Here is a 16,823-nt window from a genome sequence, read left to right as displayed (position 1 = left end):
TTTTTTATTTTAATGAGACAGAGACAGAGCTTTCCAACTCAAGTTGAAAGAGGCAAGCATACGTGAGCAGTTGTTCTCAAATACACATGTAAAAAATTTAAAACAACAGATGAGAAAGTTTCTGGGTCAAGAAACATGTTGTGGGGAAGTGTGAAAGAAAGAGATAAGAAAAACAAACTGAAAGCAAGGTTGTGGATTGGAATGGAGCAACTATACCAAAATTTCAGTACTGCAGGTAGTTTTTAAATTAAAGTTCAATTTGCATACCCAGGCAAGTACCTTCTGATTAAGAAGAAAAAAAGAAGTATAATTTCAAAAAATTAGAACAATGTAATTTTATAGCTATGATATATTTTATACTTTCTCTGGGAATTTTCAGGCAATCATACTTTTTTTGTAATAGGTGAAAGCCATTAAGATCCCATCAATCAAACTGCTTCCTTGTGCTTGATACCCTGAGAATAAAGCAATGATTACAAACCAAAACATTTATTCTGAGAGTTAAGGGGTGTGTGTGTGTGTGTGTGTATGTGTTTTAAAGCTTGTGTTTTGAGAGATGGCCATAGTTGGGCAACAATGTTATTAGGAAGATTTAAAAAGGAACAAAATCAAAATCCAAAATACATATTAGTGCATTAGATATGCATTTAAAATATTTTTATTAATTTATGTGTAAGCAGATGGAAAAGAAGGAGGAAGAAGAGGAGGAGAGAGGGAGGGGCAGGAGGAAAGGGAAAGGGAGAATGGGTGTGCCAGGTCCTCTAGCCACTGCAAATGAACTCCAGATGCATGTGTCACTTTGTGCATTTCACTTTATGCAGGTACTAGGGAATTGACCCAGGCTAGGAAACTTTGCAAGCGAGCACTTTTAACAGATGAGCTATCTCCCCAGCCCAATACACATCCTTTCAAATAATAACTAACACATTAATGTCTTGACATCCTATAAAATAAGACCATAAATCTTTTCAGTAAATGAAATTGGTAGGGTCTAGCTGACAAAGCAGCAGTGTGAGATGGAGGCTGTGTTTGTGTTATATTTCAGCAGGTTCAATTAGACTCTCAGTAGGACAGCTGTACAATAAATCATACAGATCGAACACATCATCCTTCCAGCATAAAAGAAAAAGCTGACATGTCAAATATTTCTTTGTGTGGCTAGAATAGGACACTTATAATGCATCAGCACAGGACATCCAAGAGCTCCTGTCACCTGGCTCACGCTTACTGTTTCTATGAACATAAATATACAAAGCAGGTAAGTGATACTGATCCAACTGTACCTTTGTCCATCCTTTAGCAGCTGAAAGTCAGGATGCCTGAACAAAACACAGAAATAGAAACTGAAGGCAATTGATATGTCAGATGCTTCCAAGTATTCATTACCATTGCAGTGCACAGAAAATATAATTAAAAGAAAGTAATTCACAGTAAGATTCTTTCCTTAAAAACGTTAAAGGAAGTTGGGCATGGTGGTACATGTCTTTGATTCCATTCCAGCACCTGGGAGGCAGAGGAAGGAGGACCTCTGTGAGTTCAAGGCTACCCTGAGATGACAAAGTGAATTCCAGGTCAGCCTGGGCTAGAGCAAGACCCTACCTTGAAAAACCAAATAAATAAATAATAAAAAGTTAAAGGAGGGCTGGAAAGATTGCTTAGTGCTTAAGGTGTTTGCCAGCAAAGGCAAAGAACCCAGGTTTGATTCCCCAGTACCCATGTAAAGCCAGATGCACAAGGTGGCACATGTGTCAAGAGTCTGCAGTGGCTAGAGGCTCTAATGTGCCCATTCTATCTTTCTATCTGCCTCTTTTCAAATATTTCTCTCAAACAATATATGTATATGTGTGTCAAAATACTGTGAATCCCATGCACAAAAGTCTATGTTAGTCTTTTTCTTATCTCAGATTTACTCACTTTTTGGTGTAAGTTCAAACCCCATATATCTAATAAATAAGGAAAAAACAAAACAACAACAAAAAAAAACCCACCAAAAAGCACCCCATACACATCAAGTTAGGACTAAAGAGATGGTTCTGCAAATAAGGTATTTCTTGCAAAGCCTACCAACCCAGGTTTACCTCAGTACCTATGTAAAGCCAGAAGTTTTGTGATAGATGACTATGTGGAGGTACAGAATAATAGTGAAATGCTAAGAATGCCAAGAAATAGTATCATCATGTTAGAAGCCTTGGAACAGGTATAACTAATAACTGTTCAGCAGAGAAGCCTATGAACCACTTCCATGTAAAACTTTTAATATTATAATTTTCATTAACTTTTATAATAATTTATTTATTTAATTTCTTGAGGTAGGGTCTCACTCTAGCCCAGGCTGACCTGGAATTCACAATGTAGTCTCAAGGTGGCCTTGAACTCAGAGATAGGTAGGTTACCTGTGCATCCTGAGTGCTGGGATTAAAGGCGTGCTCCACCATGCTTGGCTATAATAAAATTATACTTTCATCATATAACGTGAAAGAGCATATGTTAAGTACCATGCGAGAGATAGGAACTGGTCCAGAAAGTCAGAGATGAGTGTGTGAATCAAGAAGAGCTGGAAAGGAATCATTTCAGCTGAATTTAGTGAAGACAGATACACAGTTTATAAATAAAGGCACCTCAAGTTAATTCTGCTTCATCCAGGATGCTATACATATTCCCTCCCCCTCCCCCTCCCCCCGCTTTTATCAAGGTAAGATTTAGCTGTATACCAGGCTGACTTAGAATACCCTATGTAGTCTAAGGCTGACTGTGAACTCACAGCAATCCTCCTACTCTGCCTCCCCAGTGCTAAGATTAACGGCATGTGCCACCATGCCTTCTTCACCTTTTTAAAAAAAGCCAAACATACAAACAACAACAACAACAAAAAATCATGTAACCAGGGAGAGAGGGGACCAAAGAGGACAATGGGACAGGAGTATGATCCAATTGCAATATGTTCATATATTAAAGTTCTCAATAAAACACATGTAATGATGTTTAAATCTACTCTAGCTCTTTTTAAAATGTTCATTTATTATTTATATATATGAGAGAGAGAGAGAGAAAGAAAAAGACAGGGCACACTAGGGCCTCTAGCTACTGCAAACAAACTCCAGACACATGTGCATCTGGCTTATATGGGTTCTGGGGAATTGAACCTAGATCTTTATGCTTTGCAGGCAAACGCCTTAACTGCTAATCCATCTCTCCAGCCCATACCCTAGCTCTTAAAACAAATAAGACCCCACTCTTTAGTCTGATAGCCCCCTAAATTCCTACTGCTATAAATCCCTATCTATTATTACTACCATCATTTAATTATTTATTTTTAAAATATATTTTATTTATTTATGACAAAGAAAGAAAGATGGGAGGGAGAGAGAAAATATGAATGGGTGCACCAGGGCCTTTAGGCACTGCAAATGAACTCCAGATGCATGTGCCACTTTGTGCATCTGGCTTTATGAAGGTACTGGGGAATCAAACCCAGGCCCTTGGGCTTTGCAGGCAAACGCCTTAACCACTGAGCAATCTTGGCTGCAAAGCCTAAGGACCCATGTTCGACTCTCTAGGTCCCACGTAAGCCAGACGCACAAAGGTGATACAAGCATGCAAGGTCACAAATGCATACAAAGTGGCACATGTGTCTGGAGTTCAACTGCACTGGCAGGAGCTCCTGGCACACCAATTCTCTCTCTCTTATAAAATAAAAAATAAATAAAAGTGGAAGAATACAAATAAATCATAAAGTAGGGCCTGGGAGAGAAAATGGAATCTGTAACGAGGAGAGCACTTTGTTAGCCATGAAGAGATGGAGAAATGAGTACACATGAAGAAAATAATGAGGGACTGTAGTCAACAGCTTCAGATCACTGAGATAAACTTCCAAACAAGGCACAGTTATGGAAGAAGGGTTATTTCTTGAAGCTTACAGATCAAGGGGAAGTTCCATAATGCCAGAAGTTGGCCCCCATCTTTTTAAAAAATTTTATTTATTTGCAAGCAGAGAGACAGAGAGAGAATGAGCATGCTGGGGCCTCTAGCCACTGCAAATGAAATCCAGAAACATGTGCCCCTTGTGTATCTGGCTTATGTGGGTCCTGGAGAATTGAACCTGGGTCCTTTGTTTGGCCCCCATCTTATAGAATCAAAGAGAGAGAATGAGAAGTCCCAAGCCAAAAAAACCCAAAAGCCACACCACACACAAGCACACTTAGGAATTCCAGGCTGAATTCAGGCACTCTGCATATCTTCAGACTGGAATTCCAAATCCACCGCCACACTTTAGGGCTGGACCCTAAGATCCACTGACTGACATCTCCTCCAGCCAGGTAGCTGGAAATCTAAGAACCTTTAAGGAAACTCCTGAATCTATTGGGAAGCATTTATTCAAACTACCACAGGGACACTCTGCTGAATTCCTTGAATTATTTTGGTAATAATAAGGCTTAAAAATATCTACAACAAAGCTGGGCATGGTGGCACACATGTTTAATCTCAGAATTTGGGAGGCAGAGGTAGGAGGATCTCAGAGAGTTCGAGGCCACTCTGAAACTACATAGTGAATTCCAGGTCAGCCTGGGCTAGAGTGAGACCCTACCTCAACCCCCCCCCCCCAAATAGATATATATTTACAACAGGTGGGGTTAGGGTCAAAGTTTAAGAATAGAACAGATCTGAATGTTTCAAATCGTAAGAAACAAATGGAAAAAAAGTATGTGAACAGGGTCAAAGGAATGCTGCAGAGCAGTTTTTGGTGCCAAATACAACTGATTTTTCTTTTTTTTTTTTTTAAGACAGGGTCTTTTTGTACGCATAGCTAACTGGCCTGGAACTTATGAGTCTCCTGCCTCAGTCTCTCAAGTGCTAGTATTACACATATGTGTCACCAAGCCTTGCTCCGGTCCTGAGTTTCAATCTCAAATCTCTCTATATAAGGCAAGAACCCTGTGTGAGTCACTACACTTCTCAGTTCCACCATCTATAGAATAAGTAAAAACATTCCCCCTGGAACGGTGTGAGAATAATGGACTGAAAATGCTAATGATCATGAAAACATTTCCCGATAACGTTCAGCAACCCCCTTCTCCCGCACACAAAGGATGACTGGCCCTGGCCCTTGGGAGGTGGAAATGATAGAAGGCTAAGGGGGGACAACACCTGATTGCTAGCTCTGGTGACTGCTAGCTGTGGGGTGGAGCTCAAGAAAACAAATACATTAAGGGTCTGTCTGCTAACCCGGAGAATACAGCTGGGGAGACAGGAGGTCAACATGAGGTTACAAAGCAGACTGATACTGTAGATGAGATAAAAGCTGTGGTCAGAGACGGGAAGCTCTTATTTTAAGATCTTGAAGGCCCCATAGTGAAATAAAGAAGGGGTCTAGTCAGACGTGGTAGTTCACGCCTTTAATCCCAGCACTCGGGAGGTAGTAGGAGGAGGACTGGCATGAGTTCGAGGCCTCGAGGCCACCCTGAGAGTACATAGTGAGTTCCAGGTCAGTCTGAGCTAGAGTGAGACCCTACCTCAAAAAAATGGGGGGGGTCTAAATGTGGTTTAATCATGGGATAATCAAAATATAAATGTTATTAAAAGATGCAAATATGATTTAAAATAGTTTTATGAGAACCCCCATCTACAAAAAAAAAAACTTGTTTTTTTTTGGTTTTTCAGGTAGCCCTGGCTGACCTGGAATTCACTATGTAGTCTTAGGGTAGCCTCAAACTCAGTGATCCTCCTACCTCTGCCTTTCAAATGCTGGGACTAAAGGTGTGTGTCACCATCCCCAGCTTACAAAACAATTATTTGAAAAATGAGACAGAGAGAGAGAGAATTGGTGCACCAGGGTCTCCAGGTACTGCAACAGAACTCCAGACGCATGTGCCACCTTGTGCATCTAGCTTACGTGGGATCTGAGGAGTTGTACATGGGTCCTTAGGCTTCACAGGCAAGTGCCTTAACTGCTACACCATCACTCCAGCCCACAAAACAATTTTTTCTTATTTTTTTCTTTTTGTTTTTTTGAGGTAGGGTCTCACTGTAGCCCAGGCTAACCTGGAATTCACTATGTAGTCTCAGGGTAGCCTCGAACTCATGACGATCATCCTACCTCTCTGCCTCCCAAGCGCTGGGATTAAAGGTGTGTGCCATCACACTCAGCCAATTTTTTCATTTTTATTTAATTCTTTTGAGATGGGATCTTACCATGTTGAACAGGCCCATCTTTAAATTTCTGAATTCAAAAGATCTTCCTGGGCCTAAAGAGATGGTTTAATGGTTAAAGGCACTTGCTTGCAATGCCTGATGTCCTGGGTTCGATTCTCCAGTACTCATGTAAAGCCAGATGCACAAAGTGGTCCATACATCTGGTATTCATTTGCAGTAGCAATAGGCCTTGGTACCCATTCTGTCTCTCCTCCTCTCTCCTTTTTCAAATAAATATTTAAAAAGTGATCTCCTGGCTCAGCCTCCTGAGTAGCTGGGAATACCGTTGCACATCATAAAATGTCTACCACATGTTAGATGGGTCTTTAAAATTTTATGGAAAAGTGCCTTAGTAGTAGAGTATATGCTTAGCATGAGTCAGGCCCTAGGTTTAATTTGCAGCACCAAACCAAGGAAAAAAGTTGTGGTAAGCTGTACATTTACTATTTGATAGATTTTTGGTGTATAGTCTAAGGCATGTATATTTTCCAGTACATTTTCATTGTTCAGCTATCAGCACCACTCATCTCTAGGGTTTTTTTCATCTTTTCAAACTGTCTGCTAGGTGGTTTACATATGATTTCATTTAATCTTCCCACAACTTACAACTGCTCTTACAGGTGAGAGAACTGAAGCTCTGAGAGGTTAACTGACCTGCAAGATCACACAGCTAACAAGAAATCTGTATCTCAATTTATGTCGCATTTCAAAGTCTAAGTTCTTTCCAATAACAAGTTGTCTCCAATATCAGATAAAAGACCCCAAGGTAGGTATGTGGATCCCATACTGCTTAATCCCTGTTATAGGAACTCAATGCTTTAGGAATTGTTGCTTTATTCTCTTTTACTTATATTTTCTGACTTTAGGGTAAGAGATCACTCTTAAACTTTGTTACTACTATTATTTCATGAGTGACTTTAAATAAATACCCTTCCTCGTCCCTGACACAAAACAAACCAGTTTCAAGCACATGCAGGTTTTAGATGACAGGCTCAATGGAAAACTTCAGGTTGGTTTTGTCGTGCAGTGTTTAAGAATGAGACAAGCTAAACTGCCTTCTTTTCTAACCTGTCTTGGATGACTTCTTTTGGCTTGTTAAAACTGATCCTATTTTTCTTTTTCTTTTCTTTTCTCTTCTTTTCTTTTCTTTTCTTTTCTTTTTTTTTTTTTTTGTTGAGACAGGATCTCACTCTAGTCCAGGCTGACCTGGAATTCACTCTGTAGTCTCAGGGTGGCCTTGCATTCGCAGTGATCCTCCTACCTCTGCCTCCTGAATGCTGGAATTAAAGGCATGCACTACCATGCCCAGATAATTGATCCTTTTTTTCTGGCAGGCAGGGGGTGGGGGGGGTGTTGAGGTAGGGTCACACTCTGGTCCAGGCTGACCTAGAATTAACTATGTAATCTCAGGGTGGCCTCGAACTCCTACCTCTGCCTCCCAAGTGCTGGTAATGTTGTTTTTTGAGGCAGGGTCTTCCTCTATCTAGCCCAAACTGACCTGGAATTTACTTTGTAGTTTCAGGGTGGCCTCAAACTCACAGCAATCCTCCTACCTCTGCCTCCCAAGTGCTGGGATTAAAGGCATGTACTACCACACCAGGCCTAAATTATTTTATTCTCCACAATTTATCCTGTCCTAGAGATAGTTCTGAAAATTCAATTTAAAAACAAAAATAAACAATTATTTTAGTTAAATATCTTCAAAATGGTTATTCATGAACATTTTCATCTTACATGATTCATTTTATTTTTTGCTTTTTTTTTTTTGGAAAAGGTCTTATTTGGCTCAGTATGAAGCTGGCATCAGGCTCAGTATGTAGTTGCGGAAGACTTGAACTCTTGATCCCCCTGCCTCTTGAGTGCTGGGGTTACAGGTATGCATACTACACCTGATTCCAGATGATTAATTTTAACTTGAGCAAAGTAAACATAAATGTATGTCAAAAATCTTGTATACAGGAGACTGGTGAAATGACTTAGCAGTTACAGCACTGGCCTGTGAATCCTAAGGACCACAGTTAGGTTTCCTAGGACCCACACAAGCCAGATGCACAAGGGGGCACACGTGTCTGGAGTTCGTATTTGGTGGCTAGAGGCCCTGGTCTGCCCATTCTCTCATCTGTCTCCCTCTCTCTCATAAATAAATAAATAAAATATTTTTTAAAAATCTTCTATACATGTATTCATACACACATATCACTTGAAATATGTACATTTTATGCATTTATCAACAGGGACAGTGGGGTACAATTCTCCCATGGCAAGAACTTTTCAAATATTCTAAAGAGGTACACTGAAATCTTTTCAGAAAGCTTGTATTCTGCTTGCTGAGCAACAGAGGTGGTTGTCCAGGAAGAGGTTTGAGAAGTTGCTCTGCCGAGGTTTTTGGCTTCCGCCCCTCTGAGATTATATTGTTTACCGCTGAGAACTGGTATGTGAAAATCCCCCACTCTGGGCCACATGATGGCGCTTTTAGCTCTGTCAGCATTAACCATTCGCCCCAATTTGATCTTTAAAGTTAAAATTTGCTTTTCAACATTTGTCCCTCCTACTCAGATGTTAGCATATAATTCTGAAAACTTCCTTCAGAGACTTATCAGAGCCTACACTGTAGCACAGGGGATTTCTAAAAGTAACTACAATCCTATCTAAATGAGCACATTGCCTCAGGGGATCAAAACCAGCTGTGGTCTGTAGAGTCTGGCCACTAAAACACTAACTCACAACAAGAAATGCACCTTATGAGGCAAACTATCCCTGGCCAGGGTTCTGTCTCATGCTGAGTATCAGGAGACCATTTGTGAGAAGTATGCTGGTCTCCCTCACTTCACAGATATATTCTATATAACTTTTCATTTCAATAAATGACTGTTTCTGATTCCAGAGCCTTAGTAAAGGTGTGAAGCTAGAATTAATGAGTTTAGAGCCCGGCATGGTAGTGCACACCTTTAATCCCAGCACCATGAGTTTGAGTCCACCTTGAGACTACAGAGTGAATTCCAGGTCAGCCTGAGCTAGAGTGAGACCCTACCTCAAAACAAAACAAAACAAACAACCAAGAAAACCAAACAACAAAACAAGAGTTAATGAGTTTATCTAAATTATCCATAAGTTATTACATTTATCAAGGAACTAGTAAACTTACTGTAACATTAAAGTAATATCATAAGTTTGTTATTAATACTAGTTTTTACTATTTTTAGAATCTGATAAATCAATGCAATCCAGTGTTCATGATAATTTATAAAACATCAAGTTAGGTCAAATTCAGTATTCTGATTTCCAATGTATAAACTCATGATGTCCCCAAAGAGTTCAGAAAACACTATAAAAATATTCCTGACTTTTTTCTAATTAAGAAAATTTAGGGGTTGGGGAGATGGCTCAGAAGTTAACGGAATTTCCTTGCAAAGACTGCTGGCCAGAGTTCAATTCCCCAGTACCTATGTAATGCCAGATGCACACAGTGATGCATGCACTTGACATTCATTTGCACTGGCAAGAGACCCTGCAGTGCCCACAGTTCTACTTTCTTAGATAAATATAAATATAAATATACATTTTGTTTTCTCAAGGCAGGGTCTCACTCTAACCCAGGCTGTCCTGGAATTTACTATGGAGTCTCAGGGTGACCTCGAACTCATGGCAATCCTCCTACCTCTGCCTCCTGAGTGCTGGGATTAAAGGTATGTGCCACCACACCTGGCAAGATATATATGTTTTTTAAAAAATTCAATCTAATTATTTATCAGCCTTCATCCTTATAAATAAGAGTTCATATTATTCTAAATCCTTAAACCAGACAGACTTTGTTACATAGTAATATGTCTCCAATCTTATGCTGAAAATTTAAATTTTCTTTATTGTTATAAATAAGCCATGTGGGCTGGAGAGATGGTTTAGCGATTAAATGCTTGCCTGCGAAGCCTAAGACCCCGGTTCAAGGCTCGATTCCACAGGACTCACATAAGCCAGATGCACAAGGTGGAGCATGCATCTGGAGTTCGTTTGCAGTGGCTAGAAGCCCTGGCATGGTCATTCTCTCTATCTGCCTCTTTCTCTCTTTGCCTGTCACTCTCAAATCAATAAATAAAAATAAACAAAAATTTAAAATAAATAAATAATTAAGAAATGTCCTCTTTTAGAAAATTTTTTTTTTAAAAAAAATTATTTATTTATTTATTTATTTGAGAGCGACAGACACAGAGAGAAAGACATGTAGAGGGAGAGAGAGAGAATGGGCGCGCCAGGGCTTCCAGCCTCTGCAAACGAACTCCAGATGCGTGCGCCCCCTTGTGCATCTGGCTAACGTGGGACCTGGGGAACCGAGCCTCGAACCGAGGTCCTTAGGCTTCACAGGCAAGCGGTCAACCGCTACACCATCTCTCCAGCCCTAGAAAATTTTCAGTGTAATAGCACTAATTAAAGATGTAGTTAACTTAGGATTGTAAAACACTAAAACAAAAGGGAATTAATATGTTAAATGCAACTTTTTACTTTCATAAATAAGGAAATTGGGTCTAGTGCCAATAAATGACTTTCTAATAGTAAATCCATGAGCTGGATTTAACTAAATCGTTATCTTCAAACTGCCAATCAGGATCAAACAATTGAGTTGCTAACAGTATCTTATTTTCTTTCTTTTTGCCTTTCAGTGATTTTTTTTTTGGTGGGGGGTGAGGGGCGCTGAGGACCACTGAGCTAAATCTCTAACCCCAACTATCAGCATTTTATAAAAGCAGGAAAAAAAATAGGCTTTTTATAATTCCATGTGTGTTCATGTTTGTGAGTACAGGAGGATGCATGCCATTGTGTATATGCTGAGGTCAAAGGACAATGCTGGGTATATGTCCTGCCTTCCACCCTGTTTGAGGCAGGGTTTCTCGTTGTTCACCTGGCTAGAATGTCCCCTGAGCTTCTGGAGAATTCTGCTGTCTCTGCCATCTTACCACAGGTTCCCTGAGATTACAGACACCTGCTAGAATAGCCAGCTTTACTTGGGTTCTGGAGCACTAAACTTAGGCACTCAGGTTTGTATGGCAAACTGTCTCCTCGGCCCTCATAAACTTTTTTTCTCAATTATATGCATATATAAGACCACAATATAAAGTGCATTTGCTAAAAAAAACATTTAGAAATCGTTCCAATATCTAGTTCCTTGAATGGACCTAAAATTTTTACTTATTCTTGAAACTTAAATTACTATGATGAAATTTTTATCATGACTTACAATAAACTAATAAAAAAATCTGTATTAAATGCTTAACACTATTTATTCTGATACTAGGCACACATTAAAAACTCAGGGATGGAGAGATGGCTTGACAGTTAAAATACTCGCCTGTGAAGCCTAAGGACCCATCTTCGATTCCCCCATACCCAACTAAGCCAGATACACAAGGTGGTGTATGTGTCTGGAGTTCGTATGCAGTGGTTGTTGGCCCTGGCACTCCCATTCTCTCTCCCTGTCTTTCTGCCTCTTTCTCTTCTCTCATAAATAGATAAATATTTAAAAAAAAAAAAAAAGAAGAAGTCAATCTCACTGGGTGTGGTGGCACATGCCTTTAAATCCTAGCATTTTGGAAGCAGAGGTAGAAGGATTGCCATGAGTTTGAGGCTACCCTGAGACTACATAGTGAATTCCAGGTCAGCCTGGGCTAGAGGGAGACCCTACTTCAAAGAAAAACCAAAAACCAAAAACAAGCAAACAAAAAAGTCAGTGTCTGTGAAAAAAGAGTGACCTCTAGTGGATTCGCTAAATAACAGCATGATCCATATTGTCAAGTTCTACATAGAACTTAAGGGAACACAGATATTTCCAGATACAGAGGATATCAACATAGTTGTAAAATTGGCAAGGGCTGTATGTAAATAAGAGCTATAGTTAACACTACATGAAATGGGACACATGTGTATTTGTAGATCATCTCATTTCAATCAGGTTGAACTCATATTCATATTTTAGACATCATTGTCTAGAATCCTGTTCTCATTCAGAACCTATCACTAGCTAAGAAATAAAATGAAAATCTTCTGAGCTTGTTTCATGAAGGGGTTGGACTGAATCTAAGGATTGTTAAGTTCTTTAATTGTGATTCTTCTTTAGTTTATTTTACACACCAACTACAAGATTAAGTTTTGCTAAAAACACAACAACAACAACATTAAAACATTTAGGCTGGGGCTACAGCTCAGTGGCAGAACACTTGCCTTGAATACAGAACACTTGCTAGGCATATACAGACCCTCAGTTCAATCCTCAGCACTGTAACACACACTAACACACACACACAGACACACAATTTTTAAAAATTTATTTGAGAGAGAGAGTGCGCACGTGCATGACAGGCCTTCACCACTGCAAATATACTCCAGACCCATGTGCCCTCTTGTGTGCATGTGCAACGTTGCATGCTTGCATCATTATGTATCTGGCTTACGTGTGATCTGGAGATTCAAACATGAGTTCTTAGGCTTCACAGGCAAGAGTGTTAACCACTAAGCCATCTCTCCAGCCCAGACACAACTTATTTGATAGCTTCCCGGTTCTTGGAGATATCCAAAACTATCCTGGCCTCTTCTTCCTTACCTATTATTACTGTCTACTTTTCTATTAACTACAGTAGCACCCTCTAATCCATAAGTGACACACTGCAAGACCCCCAGTGGAATGCCTAAAATCATGATGGTAACAAGCCTCGTGTACACTATGCTTTCCCTGTGTGTCTAGTAAGGGATCAAGAGGTCAACAGTGTGTATCAATGGGGATATACAGGGAAAAGGGATGATGCATGTCCTGGGCAAGTGGGAGATTTTTTTTTATAATGCTATTAGACATGCTTTGTAATTTAAAACTTATCAATTAAGCCGGGTGTGGTGGCGCACGCCTTTAATCCCAGCACTCGGGAGGCAGAGGTAGGAGGATCGCCATGAGTTCAAGGCCACCCTGAGATGACAGAGTTAATTCCAGGTCAGCCTGGACCACAGTGAGACCCTACCCTGAAAAAGCAAAAAAAAAAAAAAAAGAAAAAAAAACTTATCAATTATTCACGGAACCTTCCATCTAATACTTTCAGACTGTAGTGGATGCAAACTGAAACAATGGATAAGAGGGTTATTGTAGTCAGCCACTGTTTAGCACCCAACCCACTCCCATAGCTTTTCTTTTTCTATAACTCATCTCCATTAAAGTCAGTAAGAAACTGTTTCAATCATGTATTTATTCTGCCATCTCAATTACTGTTAAACTCACAGTGGTGTTTTATGGTGCACATGCCTTACACTAAGTCCATACTGAATACTTTAAATGTAAATTAAGTTCAGTAGTCTAGACTAGGGGAATAGAAAATCATTTTCATATTTGGTTTTTAGTGACGTAAGGAAGGGCATACACATAAGATGAACCTCCAGAACCACAAATATAAAGTGATAAGGCTTCATGTTCTGAGGAAAAGTAGGTATTCTGAATGCAGGATGGTAAGATTTTTGGAAAAAGTTAGACAGAATAATTGTTTTCAGTTAATTAAAGGAAGGGCCAATGACTGAGGAAAACAGGAAGGCTTCCCCCCCCCCTTTTCTTTTTTCTTCTCCCCCACCCCTTGCTCTACCTTTTTTGAGACAGGGTCTCTTGGAGCCCAGGCTCGCCTTAAACTCCTCATCCTCCTGCCTCTACCTCATGAGTTTAGGGATTATAGGTGTGAGCCACCATGTTTGCCTTGGTAAATGGTTTTAAAGCAGATATAAGGATTATATACAGAATCCAAGTTAATAAACAGAGAAGATATTTTTGTAAATAAAGCCAAGGATAGCTTAAGAAAACTGGTCTTATTAGGGATGGAACATGCTGCAGTAATGAGAGGCAGCTCTGGGGGGAGAAATATTAAAGCAGGAGAAAAAGAGAGTGCCTAATTTCCTATTTACTTTGGATAATGCCATAGGCTTTTAGCCACAAATAAGAAAGTTGACATCTGTTGGTGAAATGATGAATAGTCTAGTCTTTATTATGTTCAATTCAATTAGGACCACAGGGTGGTATGTTTTACATATCTAAAACCACAAGGGATTGGCTTGGCAGGCAAAGGTATCTATCATCAAAGGTACCGTCATCACTAAAACTGACAGCTAGCAGAATTTAGAAAGGTGTCACATAACCACCTTCATCAGATAAAGACTTCTTTTTGAACCAAAGTTCTTTAGCTAATTGCATCTCATCACACTCAGTACATTTATTTAGCACGACTTTACTCATCTTACCATAATAGGGCTTTGTGTTCTCTTTCAAACATGAACTACCTGGGATAACATTAATCCCATTACACCTTTGTTTGGAGTGTCTATACACTGTGGTTTACTTATAATAACAATCTTACTTTTGCCATACTGCTATGCTCACTCTCAGTAATAAATTTTCCCAAATTCAGCAAAAAATTCAGTAAAATATTGCCAAGTGTTTAAATATTTCCCAAGAAGCAAGTGTTCTGCAATGATATAAACTTTTTAGCAAAAAGATGACTTTTAAGGTGTCTTACTATATATTTATAAAATACTGAAGTAATTTTAATAAAGATTAAATGACTTGAACTATTTAATCTTTGTACACAGTTTTCTAATAACAAAGTGAGTTTGTCTTTGGCTTGATCCCAAGACCTAGAATCTTGGAACAAATATAATTAAAAAAAAATATTTATTTCTTGCCAGGCGTGGTGGCACACACCTTTAATCCCAGCACTTGGGAGGCAGAGTAGGAGGATTGCTGTGAGTTCGAGGCCACCCTGAGACTTCATAGTGAATTCCAGGTCAGCCTGGGCTAGAGTAAGACTCTACCTTGAAAAACCAAAAAAAAAAAAAAAAAAAAAAAAAAAAAAAAAAGTTATTTGTTTATGGAGGGGAGAGAGGGAAGAAGAAGGGAGGGAAGGAGGATATGGGTATAGCAGGGCTTCTTGCCACTGTGTTTCAGACACATGTGCCACTCTGTGCATCTGGATTTATGAAAGTATTAGGGAATTGAACCTGGGCTGTCAGGCTTTGCATCAAGTGCCTTTAACTGCTGAGCCATCTTACCAAGCCTAAATATAATATCCTTTTTTAAAAGTATTTTAAAAATTATTTTGTTTTATTTATTTAGTTGCAAGCAGAGAAGGAGAGAAGAGACAGGCAGAAGGAATGGGAATGCCAGGGCCTCCCAGGCACTGCAAACAAATGTCAGATGCATGTGCCACTTTGTGCATCTGGATTTACATGTGTACTGAGCAGGCAAGCTCCTTAACTGCTGAGTCATCTCTCCAGCCCCAAATGGTTTTGTTTTGGGTTTTTTTTGGGTTTTTCAAGGTAGGGTCTCACTCTAGCCCAGACTGACCTGGAATTCACTAGGACTAAGGGTGGCCTTGAACTCAGAGGGATCCTTGTACCTCTGCCTCCTAAGTGCTGGGATTAAAGGCGTGTTCCACCACGCCTGGCTCAAATGTAATTTTTTTTTTTTTTTTATTTGAGAGTGACAGACACAGAGAGAAAGACGGATAGAGGGAGAGAGAGAGGATGGGTGTGCCAGGGCTTCCAGCCTCTGCAAACGAACTCCAGACGCGTGAGCCCCCTTGTGCATCTGGCTAACGTGGGACCTGGGGAACCGAGCCTCGAACCGGAGTCCTGAGGCTTCACAGGCAAGCGCTTAACCACTAAGCCATCTCTCCAGCCCTCAAATGTAATATTTTTGATTCAGTACTGTATGTTAAAAGGATTTTAGAACTTGCTCCAGCACAGCAGGGAACCAGAGTTAAAGTTCCAGTTTTGTGATTAACATTAAAACACCAGAGAAGTATTTGTACATATGATTTTTCTGACTTTAAGTTTAAAATCCCAATAGCTATGCTTAAAATATAACAATTTACCTACAACTAAAGGGTGGATAATGCTAACAAGCTACAGAAACCTAGACCTATTCTCAGTGTAGCTCAAAGAGCAGAAATTACAAGAATAGATGAACAAATGAGTTATATGATGATTTAAATTACCTTTCTTCTTCTCGAACCCATACTGGAGATTTGGAAATCTGTGCTTCAAAAAACTTGGATGCTTTGTAACAAAAATTGCTGCAAAAAGACTAGAAAGGAAATTTAAAGCTAGTCAACTATTCTTCTCTTTTGAAACATAGCCTACACACAGAAGAGAAAGCACAAATGTACAAACCAAAGAACAGAACAAACCCACAAGTGTTCTAAGTCAGGCCTGAATGTTTGAAGGCTTCTATGTCTCCCTTCCCAGCACCATCACCCTCCACATTCCCAGAAGTAACATGATGATGAATTTGGAGTTCATGATTCTTTTGCTTTTTAGTTTTGTCACCTATATACATATTCCTACAAAACATTAATTCGGTTTTGCCTGTTTTTAAGCTTTATCTAAATGGGATTATATTGGTAGGTATTCTTATTTCTTTATTCAAGATCATGTTTTTAACATTCACTCATCTAGTTGTGTATTATTACCTTTTTGCTGTGAATGATTACATTTACTTTCTGGGGCTGGGGACATGGTGCTTTAGCAGGAGGTATTTGCTTAGCCTGTGCAAGGCCCTGGATTCAAGGCCCAGTGCTGTAAGAAAGCAAATACGTCCCATGCTGTTGGTATATTATGCTTTA

The 16,823-nt window shown here is 39.6% G+C and overlaps 1 protein-coding gene across 4 annotated transcripts in view; it reads right to left on the bottom strand.

Moving 5' to 3' along the window:
- The window catches only part of Rpap2 (RNA polymerase II associated protein 2), an 86,577-nt gene that overhangs the window by 61,935 nt on the left and 7,819 nt on the right, over positions 1–16,823 (bottom strand). For all 4 annotated transcript variants that reach the window (XM_045138818.1, XM_012947770.2, XM_045138819.1 and 1 more), the window contains exons 6-7: positions 16,197–16,285; positions 1,284–1,319 (exon numbers count right to left, since the gene is read on the bottom strand). In XM_045138818.1, coding sequence (XP_044994753.1) covers positions 1,284–1,319; positions 16,197–16,285 — 125 coding nt within the window. The remainder of the gene's footprint in view (positions 1–1,283; positions 1,320–16,196; positions 16,286–16,823) is intronic.

This window comes from Jaculus jaculus, chromosome 19 (genome assembly GCF_020740685.1).
Source record: "Jaculus jaculus isolate mJacJac1 chromosome 19, mJacJac1.mat.Y.cur, whole genome shotgun sequence".
Classification (NCBI taxonomy): Eukaryota; Metazoa; Chordata; class Mammalia; order Rodentia; family Dipodidae; genus Jaculus; species Jaculus jaculus.
Note: the sequence above shows the minus strand (reverse complement) of the source record. Positions and strands in the feature narration are given on the sequence as shown.